General features: G+C 42.6%; 1 protein-coding gene across 1 annotated transcript in view; it reads right to left on the bottom strand.

Moving 5' to 3' along the window:
- HSCB (HscB mitochondrial iron-sulfur cluster cochaperone) overlaps positions 1-18,429 on the bottom strand; it is a 142,145-nt gene that overhangs the window by 79,460 nt on the left and 44,256 nt on the right. Inside the window, exon 3 of the mRNA XM_086943161.1 lies at positions 7,826-7,915. Coding sequence (XP_086799287.1) covers positions 7,826-7,915 — 90 coding nt within the window. The remainder of the gene's footprint in view (positions 1-7,825; positions 7,916-18,429) is intronic.

Here is an 18,429-nt window from a genome sequence, read left to right as displayed (position 1 = left end):
CACAACAACTTGCTGTGACGGAAATAGAACAAATAGGCGGATTAACATCCTTCAAACCTGCATCCAAATTTCATCCCCAAATGGCGGTTGATGCTATTGACATCTTTGCGGAAGCAGTAGTTAAGGATCTAACCCAGTTTAGACGCAAACAAAAATTTGTGAAATCCCCGGATGGAAATTTCTCTGGTATACAACGACTGGCCTTAATTGATCTGTGCAATGATAAGGGTGTTGTCTATAAACCGTCAGATAAAGGCGGGAATATCGTCATTCAGACAAAGATAAATTATGAGGGAGAAGCGCTCCGCCAACTCAACGACAAAGAGACCTATTTACCCATTACAGCCACAGAATATCAACAGAGCATGGTAGAATACCATGAGGTGACATCTAAACGGCATAATAAAGGGTTATTAGACATGGATGAGTTCCTATTTTTGAGACGTTTGAATCCCATCATCCCCACATTTTATCACCTCCCAAAGGTGCATAAAAATAAAACTGTGCCACCTGGCAGACCCATTGTGGCATCACAAGGGAGTCTCACGGAAAATTTGTCGATTTATGTTGACTTCTTCCTTATTCAACATGTGAAGACATTGAAATCATACATCCGTGATACCAGGGACCTTTTGGACAAATTGGCTTCTTTGAAGTGGGAGGAGGGGTACAGCATGCTGGTTTTGGACATAACAAGCCTATATACATCAATCAAACATAATGATGGTCTCCTAGCCACGAAATATTACCTTGACAAACGGCCATTAGAAGTATGCACAACATAGTGCAATGGTTCTAGAATCTGTAAGATTCTGTTTGTCTAACAATATTTTTCTTTTTCAGAAACAGCTGTATAGACAGCTGTCCGGGACAGCTATGGGCACCTGCTTCGCCCCCAGCTATGCAAATTTATTCGTTGGCTGGTGGGAGGAGCAGGTGGCCTGGGGGAGTGACAACAGTGAGTGGACGGAGCAGATTGTGGGATGGTATCGTTTCATAGACGATTTACTTAACATATGGAATGGACCCCCAGAAAGGGCCAAGGAATACATCACAGTCCTCAATAGGAACGATATAAATCTGGAATTCTCAGGAGAAGTAAGCACAACTTTTGTGAATTATCTTGATATCAACATCTATGTAGAGTCAGGGGAACTGAAAAGCCGTCTTTATCGGAAACCCACAGCAGGGAACTCGGTGCTAGAAGCTTCGAGCAGTCATCCGCCCAATTTGATTAGAAGTATTCCCTACGGGGAACTTCTAAGATTCAAACGAAACTGCTCAGATGAAAGAGAATTCCAGAGTGCTGCCGAAAAAAGTATGCAACGTTTCAGAATACGTGGTTATAGTCAGGATATTTTGGGCAATGCCCTGGATAGGGCCAACAAGCTCAAAAGAGAAAATCTCCTTAAGATCAAAGCAAGAAAGAGACAGGACTCTAAAAATGGGGGGAAATTTCGGTTAATAACTACTTACTCGAAAGATGCTACTCATTTGAAAAAGATTCTGAAAAGGAGTTGGCACATATTAAAGACAGATGAGATCTTAAGTAATGATCTTCCCTCTAATCCAATAGTCACTTTCAGAAAGGCGAGATCCTTAAAAAATAATCTGGTACAGAGTCATTTTGCTGAAATCCCAAAATCAGCCTTTGGTCCCATGCAGGGCTTTTTCCCATGTGGGAAATGTAAAGCCTGCAAAATCAGCAAACGAGTCCTGAGTTACGAAATCCCGAATGTAGGAGTCCGCAGAAAGATCATAGGTTTCCTAACATGTACTACTCCCTACAGTGTTTATTGCTTAACTTGCCCGTGTGGGCTTTGTTATGTAGGCAGTACAATCAATCCTATGAAAATGAGAATATTGGAACACATGCGGGCCATTGCTAAGGGGGATGAGACATACCCTGTTGCGCGTCATTTTGACAAAGTCCATCAACGCAACAGGGATTTACTCAGCTACTTTGGGCTGGACCATGTTCCCAGCAACCCTAGAGGGGGCGACAGGTTGCTACGACTGCGGAGTTTGGAGTCAAGATACATCATTGACATGCACACGAAGCACCCTCTAGGCTTGAATAGCAGTGAAGAATTAGCTATACATTTGGGAGAATAAGTTTGGACCCACACTTCTGGAAGTACTAGGTAGAGTCTGTTTATATGGATCTTAGGTTGGTTTGTTTGTGAATAGAAATGTATAAAATTTATATATTGCACATTATGAGGTGTAGGTTTGTTGCTGTACATATGGTGAATTTATGTGACATGTATATAGAATTTTCTACTTTTTTCCTCTTTGTGTTTTCTCCCCTCTAACTTTCCTGGTCTATCTCCTCTGATGTTCTGCTACTCCTTTTTACTGTGAATTATTTGGAATTTGGGGTCAATATCATACACTGGTGTAGTATGTGAGCGCTTGCCCATCCAGGGCAATATTGTATATTGATATATACTAGATTGCATTGTGTGTAATGTATATATTCGCCCATCCAGGGGCTCGATGAATTGCATTTATGATCTGTTAATTTAGACATTTCAAGATGGCGCTCGTTTGGAGTTAGGACTCTGATTTCCAGAGTCCTTCCTTGATTTTTAAACACCGGGTGTTTAAATTGATTCGAAGACGGCGCATCGGTAAACATAGATGAAGGTTCTTTACTGAAACGCGTCTGTTTGTTTGGAGTGTCCATTTGTTGGTGAATAAAACGAAACTCCCCCGTGAGTGCCTTTTTTCCGGGAGGGCAGAAGTCCTGTGGTACGGATATTGGAGCAGTGATTTATTTCGTGGGTGCACCCCCACGTTGGAAAGCACGCGCCTGTGAGTGCATTGCTGTGGTGCTCTGGAGCGACGATATATATATATATATATATATATCCTACTGGCGGTCGCCAGTAGGTAGTTATAGTTAGGATTATTTTCAATAGAAAATCGCAACATTCTATTGTGAATAACTTTGGCGCCGGTTGAGGAATCTGCCTGAAAATGTCGTCAAATTTGCCTCGCGGCGCTCCGGTCCTTCCCTGAAAGTTTGGGGGAATTCGTCAAGCGGGGGCCGAGATAAAAGAGGGGTCCCAAAACGTGTTTTCCCCATGTTAATTTCCATAGGGCGGTCGACCTCATTTTTAGCCCAAACGGCTGAATGGATTTCCACCAAACTTGGCAAAATTGTAGGGACTGGTAGCCCGATGTGCCTTTGCTATGTCTCAAGATATGTGCTCCAGTGGATTTTGAGTAATTTAGGTTCCATAAAATATATATATCTATAAGCGCTCCCCGGTACGCGCACCGGGGCGCTAACCAGCGCGCTACGCGAGTTCGTGCGCGGAAAGCTGATTGGCTCTCAGGTGTCTGTCAACATTTCAAACAGTCCGGAGTGGCCGCCATCTTGTGTCTCAGTAGGATCGAGACACAAGAGGTGGCAAAAACAAAGGGGGAAATGACCATAAGGGGGCAGAGTTGACCCCCCTTGACCCCCTAGGTTTGATGTGGGGGCTATAAAAGGGCCCCGCGGGGCAAAATAATTTTTTTTTTTTGATTTGCGCGGGGGGAGCGCCCGGTACGCGCACTGCGGAGTGTACCGGGAAGCCTACCATGGGAAAAAAAGAATGATAGAGTTTTAAAAAAATTTAGCCTTTTTTTATAATTTGCAGGTAGTTCTAAAAAGGTTTTTTTTTCTTTTTGTTGTTTTATATTTTTTTAATGTTTTTTTGAACATTTTGTACTTTTTTTGGCTTTTATGAACTATTTTATATTTTTCTGTTATTTTTATGCGGAGAAACAAAAAATAGGGAATTGAAAACGGCTCAACTGGAGCAAAAAAAAAATCAGGAAAAAATTATGGATTTTTGGGGCATTTGTGGTTGTCACCAGCACGGTTGATGAGCGTTATGTGATGGTCTTACCACAAAAAATACAAGAGATTTTGTATTGCCCAAACTTTGATTGAATGTTTGGGACCATCTCCCTTGTTTCTGGTCCCGATGGAGTGGGTTGCTTTCGTTTGGAGGTGCTGGGTGAAGATTGGGGAGGGTTGCTGGCCAGTTCTCTCACCTCTGCCGCAGCATTGTTGTTGGGATGCTTGCGCTGCATGTGCCGAATCATGGTGTTATTACCAAATGAATATTTCTTATTAGGGTTCCCCCTTGAAAGTTCAATGCCACAGATTTGGCAAGTCACCTTTGGCGCATTCACTTTCTTCTTGCCCTCTGGGATGGAAAAAAACTCCCATACAATGTGCTGCTTTGGCCTGTATGGGGTGTTGTCTTCTGGCAGCCACCTCCTCCCCTCCTCCTCCTCCTCCTCCTCTTCTTCTTGACCACCAATGTGATGTGGTGGTCCTCTTGGTGGTGGTGGTGGTGGTGCAGATGCTCCAGCTGCTGCTGCTACTGTAGCCATTTCAAAGTACAAAATATTACTCAAAGATCTCCAAACAGGGCTTCCTCAGTCAAAGGACAAAGTCAGAATAAGGAAAAAAGGTGGGGGCTTTCATCATTTGGAAAAAAAAAACGGTTCTGCACCAGTAAAACGTGTTATTTTCAGGTCACATGAGCCGACTCGCTTATGCGCCGCGCCCCCGGGTGCGCGTCGCGTAAGCGCGTTGGATGCTTACGTTGCGCGATCGTATTCGCTCGAGTGCTTCCGGGTGCGCTTACGCCGTGCGTATCACGCGGACGCGGCTACGTGATACGTCACGATGATGTTTTCGTTCGCGGCAATAGCGCTAACGGGACGCTCACCGGTGCGCGACCCGGGCGCTCTGGAAAACTGCGCTTTCCGGTGCGCACACCGGGGAGCGCACCGGGCGCGCACCAGGGCAAAAAAAAAAAATTTGTATTATATAAATATACAATATAGGATTCATTATAAAAAATATTACATTTCATAGGTTTGAGGCCCTATATATAGTTAGAAATTAGCATTTAAAAAACCTACGAAATTCACTGAAAAAACCATAGGTTTCACACCAGTTATAGTTAGCTGGAAATTTTACTGACATAAAATCATAGAAATTCCAACGTTATAGTTAGTTGGACTCACTATAACAAGCGCGCCTGCAATGAACTGCTGATGACGTCACATATTACATCACTCATGACATCGTCAGTGACATCACTCATGACATCACTTATGACACCATACTTGTGACAGAGTGACAGACTTCCTTTTAGTGTAATGTAACCCTTGAAACACATATTTAAAAATAGAAACTAACATTTTCAAAAAATGGAGATACCATATCAGTTACAACAACCAATTCAGTAATTCCACCATCTATATACACATCCACTCATTCACCAACAGTTCTATATAGTCACTCATACATATACTCACTCATCATATGTAGTGATACATCTATACATCCTGTTATACACCGACAGTCATCCAAAAGTTACTCACACACATACTCACACATGCAAATAAATTATTGAACATCCACTTATTTGCATATACAACTATACACACACTACCTCCTTACTTCTAAGGAAACTTACACATACTTACTCTCTTAAACAATCACTTATAGAAACACATACTTATTTAAACAGGAACTCTTACAATCTCTTACTCTCACATATACTCACTTATATACATCAAAACTCACATACACTAGATTAAAATATATGTCGTTACTAAAAAAGACAATAGTGAGACAGTCATTCACTAACTAACACACACATATACACACTCATCCACCCATACAGTCCTGCACATATGCTGTCTTAAAAACACATACAAACAGTGAGTCAGTCACCAACCCATGCAGCCACTTATACACAAAGTGAAACACTGATACATATATTTCAATATTTAAAAGTTACTCGCTAATATATGTATTCAATAAGATACACTTAATAAGGCAGTTAACCAATCATTTAAAAAAACAAACAAACATCCATTTACACACTTATTTAACCATTTATTCTTCCATCAACCTTTACAAATACATATATAAAACATATTGATTTTTCAGAAAGACACACATTCACGGGCTGGTGTCATCAGTGATGTCATGAGTGATGTCACTGACGATGTCATGAGTGATGTAATATGTGACGCCATCAGCAGTGCATTGCAGGCGCGCTTGTTATAGTGAGTCCAACTAACTATAACGTTTGAATTTCTATGGTTTTATGTCAGTAAAATTTCCAGCTAACTATAACTGGTGTGAAACCTATGGTTTTTTCAGTGAATAAATATATATATATATATATATATATATATATATATATATATATATATATATATATATATATATATATATATATATATATATATAAATATAACTATCTGTTTCTATATCGTTACCCTTCTCCTATTAATCTTTCCTATCACCCTTTTCCCCCCTGGTTCAGCAACATTATACCAATGGGGTCGTAATATTTAGTATTGTTACTACTTCATACCTTACATAGAGACTGGGTAATACTGTCAGAGAGAGAGATTTATTATACTTTACTTTTCTTTCCTACGGGGCCTAACCTCCCCTCCTTTCCCTTTAGGTTAGTTCACGCATTTTGGAGAATGGTAAGTATTCACCCAGAATTATCAATTACTATATCTGTCCCATAAATAGCATTAAAAGTATACACAGCTTCAACTCATTGTGATATATTAACATGCATAAGACACATTTAGTCCCTACTTTTTAATTCATATTTGGCTTATAGTGTTTACATATTTCAGTGTTCTAAAATGATTTATTAGAAATATTTTCCATTACGTATGGTTCCCAATTATAATTTACTGTTTTAACTCTCTACTGTAGGTCAGTCCTGATGTTATTGTCATTGATATAGGCATATTTATTAGTTCTTAGACTTTCTTGTTTCACTCCCTTTTTCCCTTTTCTCTTCCCTTCCCTTCCTTTCCTTTCTAGGCTCATTACCTATTTACTTATTTATATATTTTTGTCAACCATTAAGAGACATAAGTCGCATTTACTTCTTATTAATCTATTTATTTATTTATTTATAGTAAAACACGACTGAAATCATTGTTTTTATGATGAAATTTTATGCAAACGTTTTAATAAAGAATGACAACACAAAACACATTGCTCATAGTCAGTTCTTCTAACCCAAAACCTTCCAACCAAACACAGTAGGATAAGTGTAAACAATACAATGTGTTACTTTCCTTTGCTATATCCACGCTATAGTGCCCCTAAACATGAGAAGTGCAGTTCATTGCCAAAAAACACAACATCGAAACACTTGCAAAAAGCCACACTACAAACCCACATTCTTCAAATAAGCATAATTTATGGACTAGTGTGCTATTTAGCCACTTAATATACTTTAGGGCCTCAAAGGTATTAAGTGCTATATAAAGGAACTAAATAGGACTAAATTCAGAGCTACATTGATTTATAAGTTGTAGTAAACTTAAAAATGAATACTGGAATGATTATCAACCATTCTCCAAATAGTTACCTACAAAGGAAAAAAGCTTGCATGATTTGCTTGGGTAAATGTATAACGGCAGACGGATTAGGGGAAAAAAAATTAAACAGCAGCCATTCGTTACCATAATACATAAGAATCACAAGTAAACACATTTGCTTTTCTTCTAGCTCTGTTAAATCGTTTCCATCCTTTTGTGACCTAACAGTTTTCCCCAGTTTATACTGCACTTGATCATTATTATTTGTTATAACAATTTAATTTTGAGTTTTGATATAGCAGACGGAGCTATTTAGAGCAATTGTTATTTACACACCCTCCTTACTAAGAGATTTAATGGTCCACTGTTTCATGCACATTAGCATAGCGCAATGGTGGAGTTTATTACAAAAAATGGTAAACATGATTTTAAAACAACTTACCAAATAGAGTCCTCGGCTCAAAGGAGTCAGGAGGGTCCTATAGGCTTTGTTCACGAGTGAAGACTGCTTTTCAGCTAAATCACGTTCCTTCTGCAATTTCACGTAAAAATGTTATAGCATAACAACCGTGCACTAAGACTAACTTTACAATTTAAGTCCCAAAAGCATCGCAATAATTCACAGGTAATCCAGATCACAACGAGGCAAGCAAGCTTGCAGTGGGAAATCAAGCTTAAGTTTACTTTTCTATTATGCTTAAGTGAATGTTTGCCTTTAGTATAACTCTTTATCGATATTCTGGGAAGAGCTTCTGCTCTTGTGCCTCATTGGTGTGATGAGGAGAGTGTTCGAACACCTCTTCATGTAGAACACATGAATTTGTAAGTCATTCAACAGCAAGGTAACAGATTAAAGAGCTTACCACTCATGGTTTGACTAACAATATTAAAAAAGGAAACCTAGAGCGTCACTTGGTTATTTTGCCAGAAAAATAATAAAAAACATAGACTTGAATAATGGAGACCGTTTTTAAAAACCTGCATTAGTAGCATAACCGCATAGTGAAGCAGTGGAATGTTAATGTTACTGCTACCGGTTTGGCACAGGAATGTGAAGAAATTGTTTTGGAAGCGAAACATTAAACAGAGACAAGAGGAAGGACATGTATCGAAATATGCTCAATGGAAAAAAAAGCAAGCATCTGCAATGCAATAAGTCTCGCATTTAGGGGAGTTTTAGCCATTGGCATTGTAAATGACAATGCCTTTAATTTATGTGTTGTTTTAAAAACAGATAAATAAAAGGCATTGTCATTTACAATGACAAGAGCTTAAACTCTCGCAAATGTGAGAAATATTATATTGTGTTTGGCGTTAGGAGAGAAGGTGTCCTGCCTGCAACAGCAAGCAGGACACAGTTATTTCAGAAAATAGTGCTCGGAGGCTGTAATTAAAGCCTACCTAGCAACAACACAAGTAACGGGGTGTCCTCATGGGAGGTTACGAAATGAGACAAGGCGGTATTAAGGAGGGACTACTAAGCCTACTGACTAATGAAAAGCCACAGTTTACAATGGACAATTATACAAACCAATGAAAAATAAGGGCGGAGAGTGGGCGGGGCTTTAAGTCCATACCTCAATACGGCATGCCTCGCAGAACAGCACAAGCGCTGCCCAGGCTCAACCTAAAAAACAGATGAATTGAATAAACAGGAAGGTGAAGTAGGTCGAAAAGGAAGAATTAATAAAGAAGACAAGGACTTTAGGTTTCAATTTGCAAAATGTAACATGAAACTCTCTCTGTGCTGTACCTCAGGGTCTGTTCCTTCATCTTAATGCTACTGTCCATCCAATGGCACTTGTCGCCACCATTACGGACAATCTTCATAACATATTTTACAGACGTACAACAACAGTGTCATTGTTGACCTTGTTAGTCCAAAGGACATGCTAAATTTAGATCATTAATAACTTTAATATTGTTTCTTACTTTCAAATTTTGTGTAGATGCTCTTTTTGGGGGGGAGATGGGAGTGTGTTTATAGTTGGGTTGCAAAACTAGTATTTTCATTTTAATATTTTTATTAATGATTTTTACAACTAATTTCACACAAATTGCCCTTGCATATGGCCCACATTACACATTCCACATTGGATAGATAATTCAAAACTGAAATATATCTGCCTTCACACGCTGGGCTGTGGGGCAGGTGACATAACGTGCTTGCTGAAGTCAGCGTTCGCACCAGTATAACTAACATTAGTATTGAGTTCTCTATGTAAGCAGCAGAGTCGCTGTGCAGACTCAAAGAGAATTAAGCCATTGTGCAGCACAGGTGACAATAGCTCTATGAAATCTTTTTGCATCATCACATGATTCAGTCTATAAATGTTTAATAAAGCATGCTATATATAAATGCATTATGGATCAATTTCTACTGGTAGGCTGCATCTCTCATTGAATAGTGTGGCCAACTACTAAGGGGGGCTGGGTTAGGCAGCGCTGGTCTAGGTATTTTGTTGGCAATATAAACTGAGTGTTTCATGAAAAGGTCACAAAGAATGGAGTCAACATTTCTCCATACTTGGACAGTCGGTCACTGATCTCATAGATCGATTTTTCAAAGGAGGCAAGGTTAACTATTGATAATGACCGTTCGTAATAAAGATTCAATTTCCTCAGAAAACACGTTTTGGGTGTGGCCAAAGAGAAAGCCAGCCACCTTTTACAGCGAGCATTCATCCCTTGGAAGTCATAGATGTCGTGGAGCTACAGGAGTTCCGAAGAAGGACGAATATCACTGGTGCCAGGGTTTTGGCGATTTGCCCAAATCGTGTCTCAGTATAATAGGATTTCCCTGCATATATTTATAATATGAATCGAATCCCCTCCCGAGTGCCTGCACCTCTAGGAATTTCTGGATGGAAGCAGGCCTGCTTTATTAAATCTATTCGCTATTTAACTAGGTATTTATGGATAGGCGAGAGTCTCATATATTGGAGTGCTGCCTAACTTTTTGTCCAGGTAGCTCATCAGGTGTATACGTCTCTGGTTTTGGTTTTCACTGAGGTTGTATTCCTCATGCAGGACCGAGGCTTTCATCAACCCATCTGATACACCTGATTTATAGTCTGAACACCTTTGGCAGTCCATTTGGTCCAGAAGGACGAGTTGTTGATGCGTAGAAGTGCGTTATACCAGAATGGCGCATTCAGATTCAGAAAGCCATGGTGTCAAAGTGCGTGGTGGAGAGATTCCCAAATTTCAATTGAGCACTGTTGGGGTCCCTTGACCCTCTGGTGTTTCTGTCAAAAATACCAGTGCGGGCTGCATCGTGTTGAATGCAACTTTCGTTGGTGAGCTAATCAGGGGTTTCCAGATCGGGTTGGAAGTGGTAAGTTAATTGAGCAAGTTGATGGGCAACATAGTATTGTTCAATCTTAGGAAGTCAACATTAGCTTGAGTAAGTGTCTGCGTAGAGCTTGAACATTGTGAGTCTCGGCTGGTCGTCACCACATAGATAGGCTTTTATTTGGCCTCAATTGATATAATTAGGGAGGGAGGGATACGAAGCAAGTACAGAACTGGATCTGGAAGCACCCAAAAGTAGCATTTTAAGTGTTATATTCCATTGTCCTTGGAAGCAAAGTATATTATTTTCAAATTAACAGTCAGGTGTATTGCCTGGATAGTGGCATCGATTTGTCTTATGTCTCTCAATCATTAGCGGTCATAAGTAATGTTCTATAACTTTCCTGTCTGCATGACATAAAACAAAACAAAAAAATTAAATTTATATTCAATGGATTACCAGGCATACTCTTGACACCTCCCAAGGTCAAGGAGCAGTGGTGGTGCGGATAAAGGCCATCTTTTGTAGATACTAGAGGAAGTTATACAGGGAGGGAGCACTAATTGGGGCATGGGGGAAAGCACAGAGGATTTAGGGCAGAATATAGCTGAGGCAGATTCCAGCTTAGAGGTTTCCTTATTCCGTGCTGTAACAAGATTGCAGGTAGCAACTTTCTTCATTTGTTGTCTACATTTGAAAATTGCAAGATGAAATGTGTTTTCTTATTTAACTGTCAGAGAGGAGTCAGTCAACACAAAATGGCTTTAATAAGTCTTTGTGTTTAAAGAGGTAGGGCGGTTACATATTTCTTTCAGAAGTCCGGACAGAACTCGTGGTAATCATGAAGGATAAATAAAAGTAGTAATATTTGTAAATATTGTGTTTATTAAGTACTACGATCTTTCAGTTTATTAGCATATGTCTGTTTTCCAACAAGTTAATAAATGTGGTTTTATCTAAGGCACATTCCTAGCATGTTCTTCTATTCTGCAAATGTGACATGAAATGGTGACAATTCAGCTTATGCGAATATATTCACGATAAACATTTCTGCATGAGCATATAGTTATTAAGTGTTATTAGTAAACAGAGTTTCTAAAGCATTAGTGGCTGCAAGGATGCTTTGCCACCCTATGGTGATTTTATATTCGAACAACATTAAACAAGCTCTTTTGCTCAGCTTTGTTTAATTTTTAACAATGTTCAAGAAGCGCTTAAACATAGCCTTGTTTATAGCTTATTCTAACGAGGTTTCACAAGCTCCCTGGCTAAACTTTGTTTAATCTTTAAATGTTTATGTTAACAATTTCCAGCACATTCTCTGGCCAAACCTTATAAAAACCTCATGTATCAGGCCATAGTTTAGAGAGGAGCTTTGTACCAGAGATATTGGACAGGAAAATATGACTTCCGCTCCTACTCAAATCAAAGGTTGCTGTGTGGTTGGTAGCCTTCACAGGCAACTAGCAGGCTGTGCGGTTATCCACAGCTTTTGCCCAAGGTAGCTGGCTTGCTATCCAGAAAGAACAGTAAAGACGTATTGTCCTGAAAACGCCTATGTGAAGGCGAACCACTATTGACACTTAGAGATGTGCAGTTTATTTACTAATCTGGCAGAACTAGCATAGTGCCTATAAATGGCACAGAGAGGGTGTTAGGACTATATAATGCAATAACCATGTTAGAATGGACCTGTTGTTTTCATTACTTATAAACTGATTTGCTGCATTACTGTTTGCTTTCTTTGTGGTTACAATTCATATAATTTGCACTAGGTCAGTATTTAAAAATAAACATTTTAAATGCATATTCCATTTCCTAGATCTTTTTGTGTATGTTATTCCTTTATGAAAGGGGGACTGGGTGTCCACTTATTGTCCTTCACCCAAGTTATGGGAATGATTGTTACCAGAAAATGTTTCTTACACAATCATTCCAAGTAGGTTGTGTATTGGTTGCAGTCCAACTGGGTTTTTGTTTCAGGTTGCCACATTGATTTTTTTTTTTTTAAATAATTTTTATTGCAGATTTAAAAAAGAAGACATACAGTTGTATACATCGATGCGCCCGCTCCCTCCAAATTCCACCTACAAATTTTCAATCAGTTCTCCTACACAGCAAGTATGCCCACATCCCAGAGGCTGGGCGGCGTCATTTAGCTAGTGTTTGATCCGATAGTGGTCTAGGAGGGCCAGGGTGCGCCCTCAGTCAGGAGATTCTATATCTGCTTTTTTATCCCTAACCTCCCTTTCCCCAATCATTACGGTTGAATGGTCTATACCTGAAGCCAAATAGGTACTCCTAGTTGATGCTCTGTCAAACGCATAAATGCATCCTGAAAGAGCGCCGGTATAAAGACTACAAATCCCAGAATCCTTGGCGTCGTGGGCGGAGAATAAAAGGAGGAAGTCGACAACGCGGGACGTCGGATATTTTGGTTCCGGACCGGGAGAGGTGTGTTTAGTGTCTTGGAGTTCCTGATTTGCAACTCGGATTTCATCTTGCCGTTTGTTTTCTCTCAGCCTCGAGGTTTGTGTCAGAGGCGGAGTTTTCCTTTGGAAGGCTCGTGCGATTGAGGCTTTGTCCTAGCTGATTGTACAGAGAACGGATTTCCGTCACGCCTTGTGATGTCAACAAGGTGTTTCCTTTGATAGAATCTGACCCGCGCCCCTGTTGGCTGAGCCTTCTTTCATCGGCTCGTGCAGGGTGCGCTAAAGTGTCGTCCTTCATTTGTTTTCCTTGGCGTCCCCGTTGGCAGAGCTTTCTTGCACCGGCTCATGCGGGGAACGCCTTGTTTGTATTCTCTCTATGTGCACCCCTGTTGGCTGAGCCTTCTTGCACCGGCTCGTGCAGGGTGCGCTTCGTTTCTTTATCAGTGACATACGGTGTCCCTGTTGGCAGAGCCTTCTTGCACCAGCTCATGCAGGGCGCACCACGTTCCTGACTATACAGACTTGAGCCTACAAATCAGATACTGTAGCCTTTATTTTACTTTGGGTGACGTAACCCGTTCTATTCATCTTCGCATTTTCATTACTTGGAAGTTGGCTAGTACAACTGGTATATAGACCCTTATTTGACTCCATCTGAGTAGCATGGTAGGTACTGAGTAATCCTCCTACATACTTGTCAGGAAAGCCATACCCCCCCAGTCTAAGCCCTCATATGTTTGTGTATTACAGGTGGTGTTATATATGATTCAAACCCAATTCTCGGACCATATAGAGGGGAAAGAGAAGTATCTACAGGGCCTACTCTTAGTTAATTTACAGGTATAGGGTACTGTGATTCTATGAGCATTGTTGTGTTGTATATATCAAGAATTGAGACGATCACCATTTTCTCTTTTCTTGTCATTACAGTTCTCCCTCCCTGCTGTTCCCATCCTTTCCTTCCTGTTTATTATTTTGTTCTTCTGCCCTCACTTGATCCTTCCTGGGCCCAGGCTATAATAGCTTTCTGGGTTCGGATAGATCAGGAGGTGGCCTTGTTACATCAGCCGGCTGATCCCGAGGACTTGGAGGTTAACATGCTCCTATTATGGTCCTTTTGACCCTTCACCAGCCAACTCGTCCTTTGGTGCATTCACTCATTTTATCACATGCATCCTGAACACACTACTCAGAGAACCGGCTTACTCCATCCTACTACCGTTATCAACCCCTTACACCAACATGGGGTCCCCTACCCCTCCCTCCCACCCCCTCATCAATCTCAACTGGTGTGGGCCTGGCTCGTAGTGAATATCTACCAATGGGAAGAGACCACTGTGACCTTATTCGCTATCTTGTGTATCTGTAGGAACTTCCTTTCACAACCCTTCGCGTTTAGCCTTCTTTAGTCTCTAAACTGTTTTTGAATGTTTGCGTTAGGTCTTCCCATGCCCTCGCCATTTCTAAGCTCTTCCCATTAGCTGCGAGGGTAGCCTGCCTGCGTCTAATAGTGCCTTCGCTACTGGCCCATTTGCACATTTCACTCACCCATCTTTTACTCGAGGGGCCCTCCTTCGACTTCCAGTGCCAGATTATCTCCCTCTGGGCTAGCATAAGGCCCAAGTCAATAAGCTTGCTGGTGATCTTAGTATTTTTTGTGTGAGGAAACCACAGCAGCAGACAAGTCGCCATGTCGTATTCTATCTGCCTGTCCATGGTCTCGTTTAAGAGCTCCCCTACCTCAGCCCAGTAGAGTCCCAACTTAGGGCAGTCCCACAACATGTGTTCGAGCTCTACATCAAGCATCTGGAATCGGGGGCAGGCTGCATCTTGGACCTGGAAATACTTCTTTATTTTCCCCGGGGTAAGGTAGGCCCTATAGAGCACAAAAAAGTGCTCTTGTTGGAAGCGAGCATTCCTGCTCCCCTTTCATGTCCTCCTCAGGATCTGTCCCCACGTCACATCTGGTATAGGTTTCCCCACCGTCTCCTCCCATTTCTGCTGGAGTGCAGTAAGTGGTTCTAATCCTTCTTGCAACATTGATGAATAGCATCTGTTAACATGCATGCCAAAACTATGCGTGGCTTAACAATGTAGTCAATACCACGACTGTGCTGTTACCATGAGTACCATAACACCGCACGTCATTAAGACTTTCTTACGGAAGCACTGGACTTCGGAGTAGTTTAAATTGCTATTTCACCTCCTCTCGGTGTATCAGTAGGGAAGGTGTTGGACTAAAATCCAACACCAGCTCAACATCCTATTCCCTAAAGCAAGTTGTTGTAATGACTTGCCTTGTAATGGAACTCGTGGTATTGTTGCAGTCGTGGTACTGGTTGCGTTGTAAAGGCACTACGATGTAAAGCCTGTGTGGTGATAGATGTTTCCCACATCGAAGAGTCCTTAGTGTGAGGGAGTCAGAAACTGTACCCTGAAACTCTATTGTACAGAGCCCACTGACCAGTGTCTAGCAGCACCAGCTTAAAAAACACAACTGACACTACTGGCCATCAAACATGAATCCTTAAGAGGATTACATGAGCTATACATTCAAAGGCACGCAAAACCTAGTGCTAGCTTTGGACCTATAAATAATGGAAAGCACTATGGATATAGAAAGACTAATTAACATGGTTGCACATTACTACTACCCTATTTTCAGCTTAAAGCACTGACACCTGTTTGGATTGATTTAACAACTGCAGAGTAAAGGCAGGTTGCCTTGCTCAAATGAGCAAGGACTGAATGGGCGAATTGGCACCAGGACTGTGCTTTGAGGAACAGAGCAAAAAAACAAATGCACAGTAGTAAACGAGCATTAGCAAACGTAATAGGTTTCGCCTATGCAGGAGATATTGGCTTTGCCAATGTGTTTTAGCCATGTTGTATACCAGCATGGATAAAGGTTAGTGGCATAGAGGAGAGCGGCATGGAGTGGAGTGTCGTACAGTGGAGTGGCAAAGAGTGGAGTCAAGTGTTGTAATAGTGGAGTGCAATGCCAGACTGGGAACCAAAACCGGCCCTGGCAAACTACTCAGCCAGCCCCCCAGCGGAGACAGTGGGGGTGCGGCCGAGCTGTTTGCCAGGGCCGGTTTCAGCCTATTTTGTTACAGAGGGCCGACACTGCCCTCCCCATGTAACCAAAACTGACCCCGAGGGGCCCAAAACCAGCCCCTACCCTGGCTGCCCATCGGGAAAATGCCCAGTGCCCGCTACGGCCAGTCCGGCCCAGGTAGAGTTCCATGGAGTGTTCTGAAGTGGAGTAGAGAAGAGTGGAGTACAGAAGGAGAAGAGAAAAGACTGTGCAAATCTCTGAAACAGGTCTCCAAGGGCTTGTGTGTGAGCCTGCCCCCTGAACTGCACCCCAGGAACATTGGGCGCTACCCCCTCCCGAAGGAAAAGCTGTGGATTGTGCTGCCTGACCCTGCAGCGCTGCCCGAGGAAAGCTGAGTGCCCTTTGACCCTTCGTTGCACACTCTGAAGAGCCTGGGCACTCCCGTCTCGCCGAGCAACGCGACTTCTGCTGGATCGCGCCGCAGTTTGCAATGTAAGGACCAGCCCCGCCTGGCCCGAGCACCGTGACTGTTGCCCCCTTCGAGCTGTAGCTCGCAACGCAAGAAAGGACCCGTCCGGTCCGAGCACTGCGACCCTGTGGCCCCCAAGCCGTAGCTCGCAACGTAAAGACTGACTCCTGCCCAAGGTTCGCTCTCCCCGTGTGGCGTCCTGTTGAACACACCTCGCTGCTGTGACTGAGCAGCTGCGGCGCGTAGTGCGGTTGGTGGCCGTCCCTTACTTGGGATCGCACCACACCCTGCATCACCGCCCACCGCTTCCCCCCTTCAAGACTGGAGCGGACTCTGCAATTCAAAGCTTGCTTCTACAACGCACCGCTGCCCTGAGAGCTGCGCGACTAAGCAACCAAGCCGTAGCTCGCCCCGCGACGTAGGACGCCTGGCCCCTGCATCGTCTGCACCGAACACTCTGCCAAACAGGTCCTGTGTGCTGAGAACTGTACGCTGTGCGAGTCTCCCTGAAGCCTATGGCACGTACCACCTGTTAAAATACCAGCCTCCCTGTATGCGTCGTATTGCCCTATGCACTGCGCCCCGGACTGCAGTGTCCGCAAGGCGCGTATGAATTGGAACGCCTTTGTTTGTGAGTGAGGTACGCGTCGCACGGGAATGCAACGACTCGTACCCCAGTTGAGCCTACAGCGTAGTACGCCTCGCACCAAGTCCCGCGCCGCGGACAAACGTGTCTGGGAGGCACGTGAGACTCGACAGGACCCTTCCTTTTCGAGCCGTACAAACTCCACAAAGCACACAGGAGCGTTACAAAGCATACAGCAGTGCTACAAAGCATACAGGAGCGCTACGAAGCGCATAGCATTGAGAGACATTGCCAAGCAGAACTGAACATTGCCATGAGTATTGTGGAACCTGCCATTTAAGTTATTGGAACCGATTTTTCATTATTGGAACCTGTGAATTAAGCCTGCATAAAAAATAGTATATTTTTATACAAAGCCATCCTGGTTTCCGTTTGTGGTGTATCAATTGATTGCTGTGTGTTGCTACAAATGCTTAACGCCTAGCGCTCTGGGGATTAGTCTTGTCTACTCGCGCCAACCCGCCTAGAGGGTGAGCAGGGGTTATTTTTAGGATTAGTCCTTGGCCCGGACTAGAGGGGAGGGTCCCTGGTTGTCACAAGTGCATACCTGTGCCAACCAGAGACCCCCAATCCATAGAGTGGCATGGCATGGCATACAGCTGAGTGCTGTAGAGTACAGTTAAGTAGCTTGGAGAAATATGTAGCGTAGTAGAGTGGAGCAGAGTGGAATAAAATGGTTTAAAGCGAGCTGAGTAGAGTGTCGTTCAGTGAAGTAAAATGGCAAAGATTGGCATATAGTGGAGTTATGTAGAGTGGAGTAGAGTTTTGTAGAGTGCAGTAAAGAATTGAGTGCTGTATAATGGAGTGGCATATAGAGAATTCTGTGGAGTGGAGTAGAGTGAGTAGAGTTTCACAGAGTGGAGGGTCGTGGAGTGAAGGGGCATAAATTGTTGTGGGGTGGAGGGTCCTCGAGGAGAGTGGAAGGTTGTAGAGTGGAGTTAAGGGCTGTAGAGTTCAGGGGAGTAGAGTGGAGTAAAATGCCGTAGAGTGGAGTGGTGTATAGTGGCACAGAGTGGAGTGGCATAGAGTGGCGTAGGAGGGAGTAGAGTGGCATAAAGTGGAGTGCTGTAGAGTGGGGTAGAGTGGAGTAGAGTCAGAATGGAGTGGCATAGAGTGGAGTGCCTTGGAGTAAAGTGTCGTGGAGTA

The sequence above is a fragment of the Lissotriton vulgaris genome, chromosome 11 (genome assembly GCF_964263255.1).
Source record: "Lissotriton vulgaris chromosome 11, aLisVul1.2, whole genome shotgun sequence".
NCBI lineage: Eukaryota > Metazoa > Chordata > Amphibia > Caudata > Salamandridae > Lissotriton > Lissotriton vulgaris.
The sequence above is the reverse complement of the archived record's forward strand: the minus strand, read 5'-3'. Positions and strand labels throughout refer to the sequence as shown.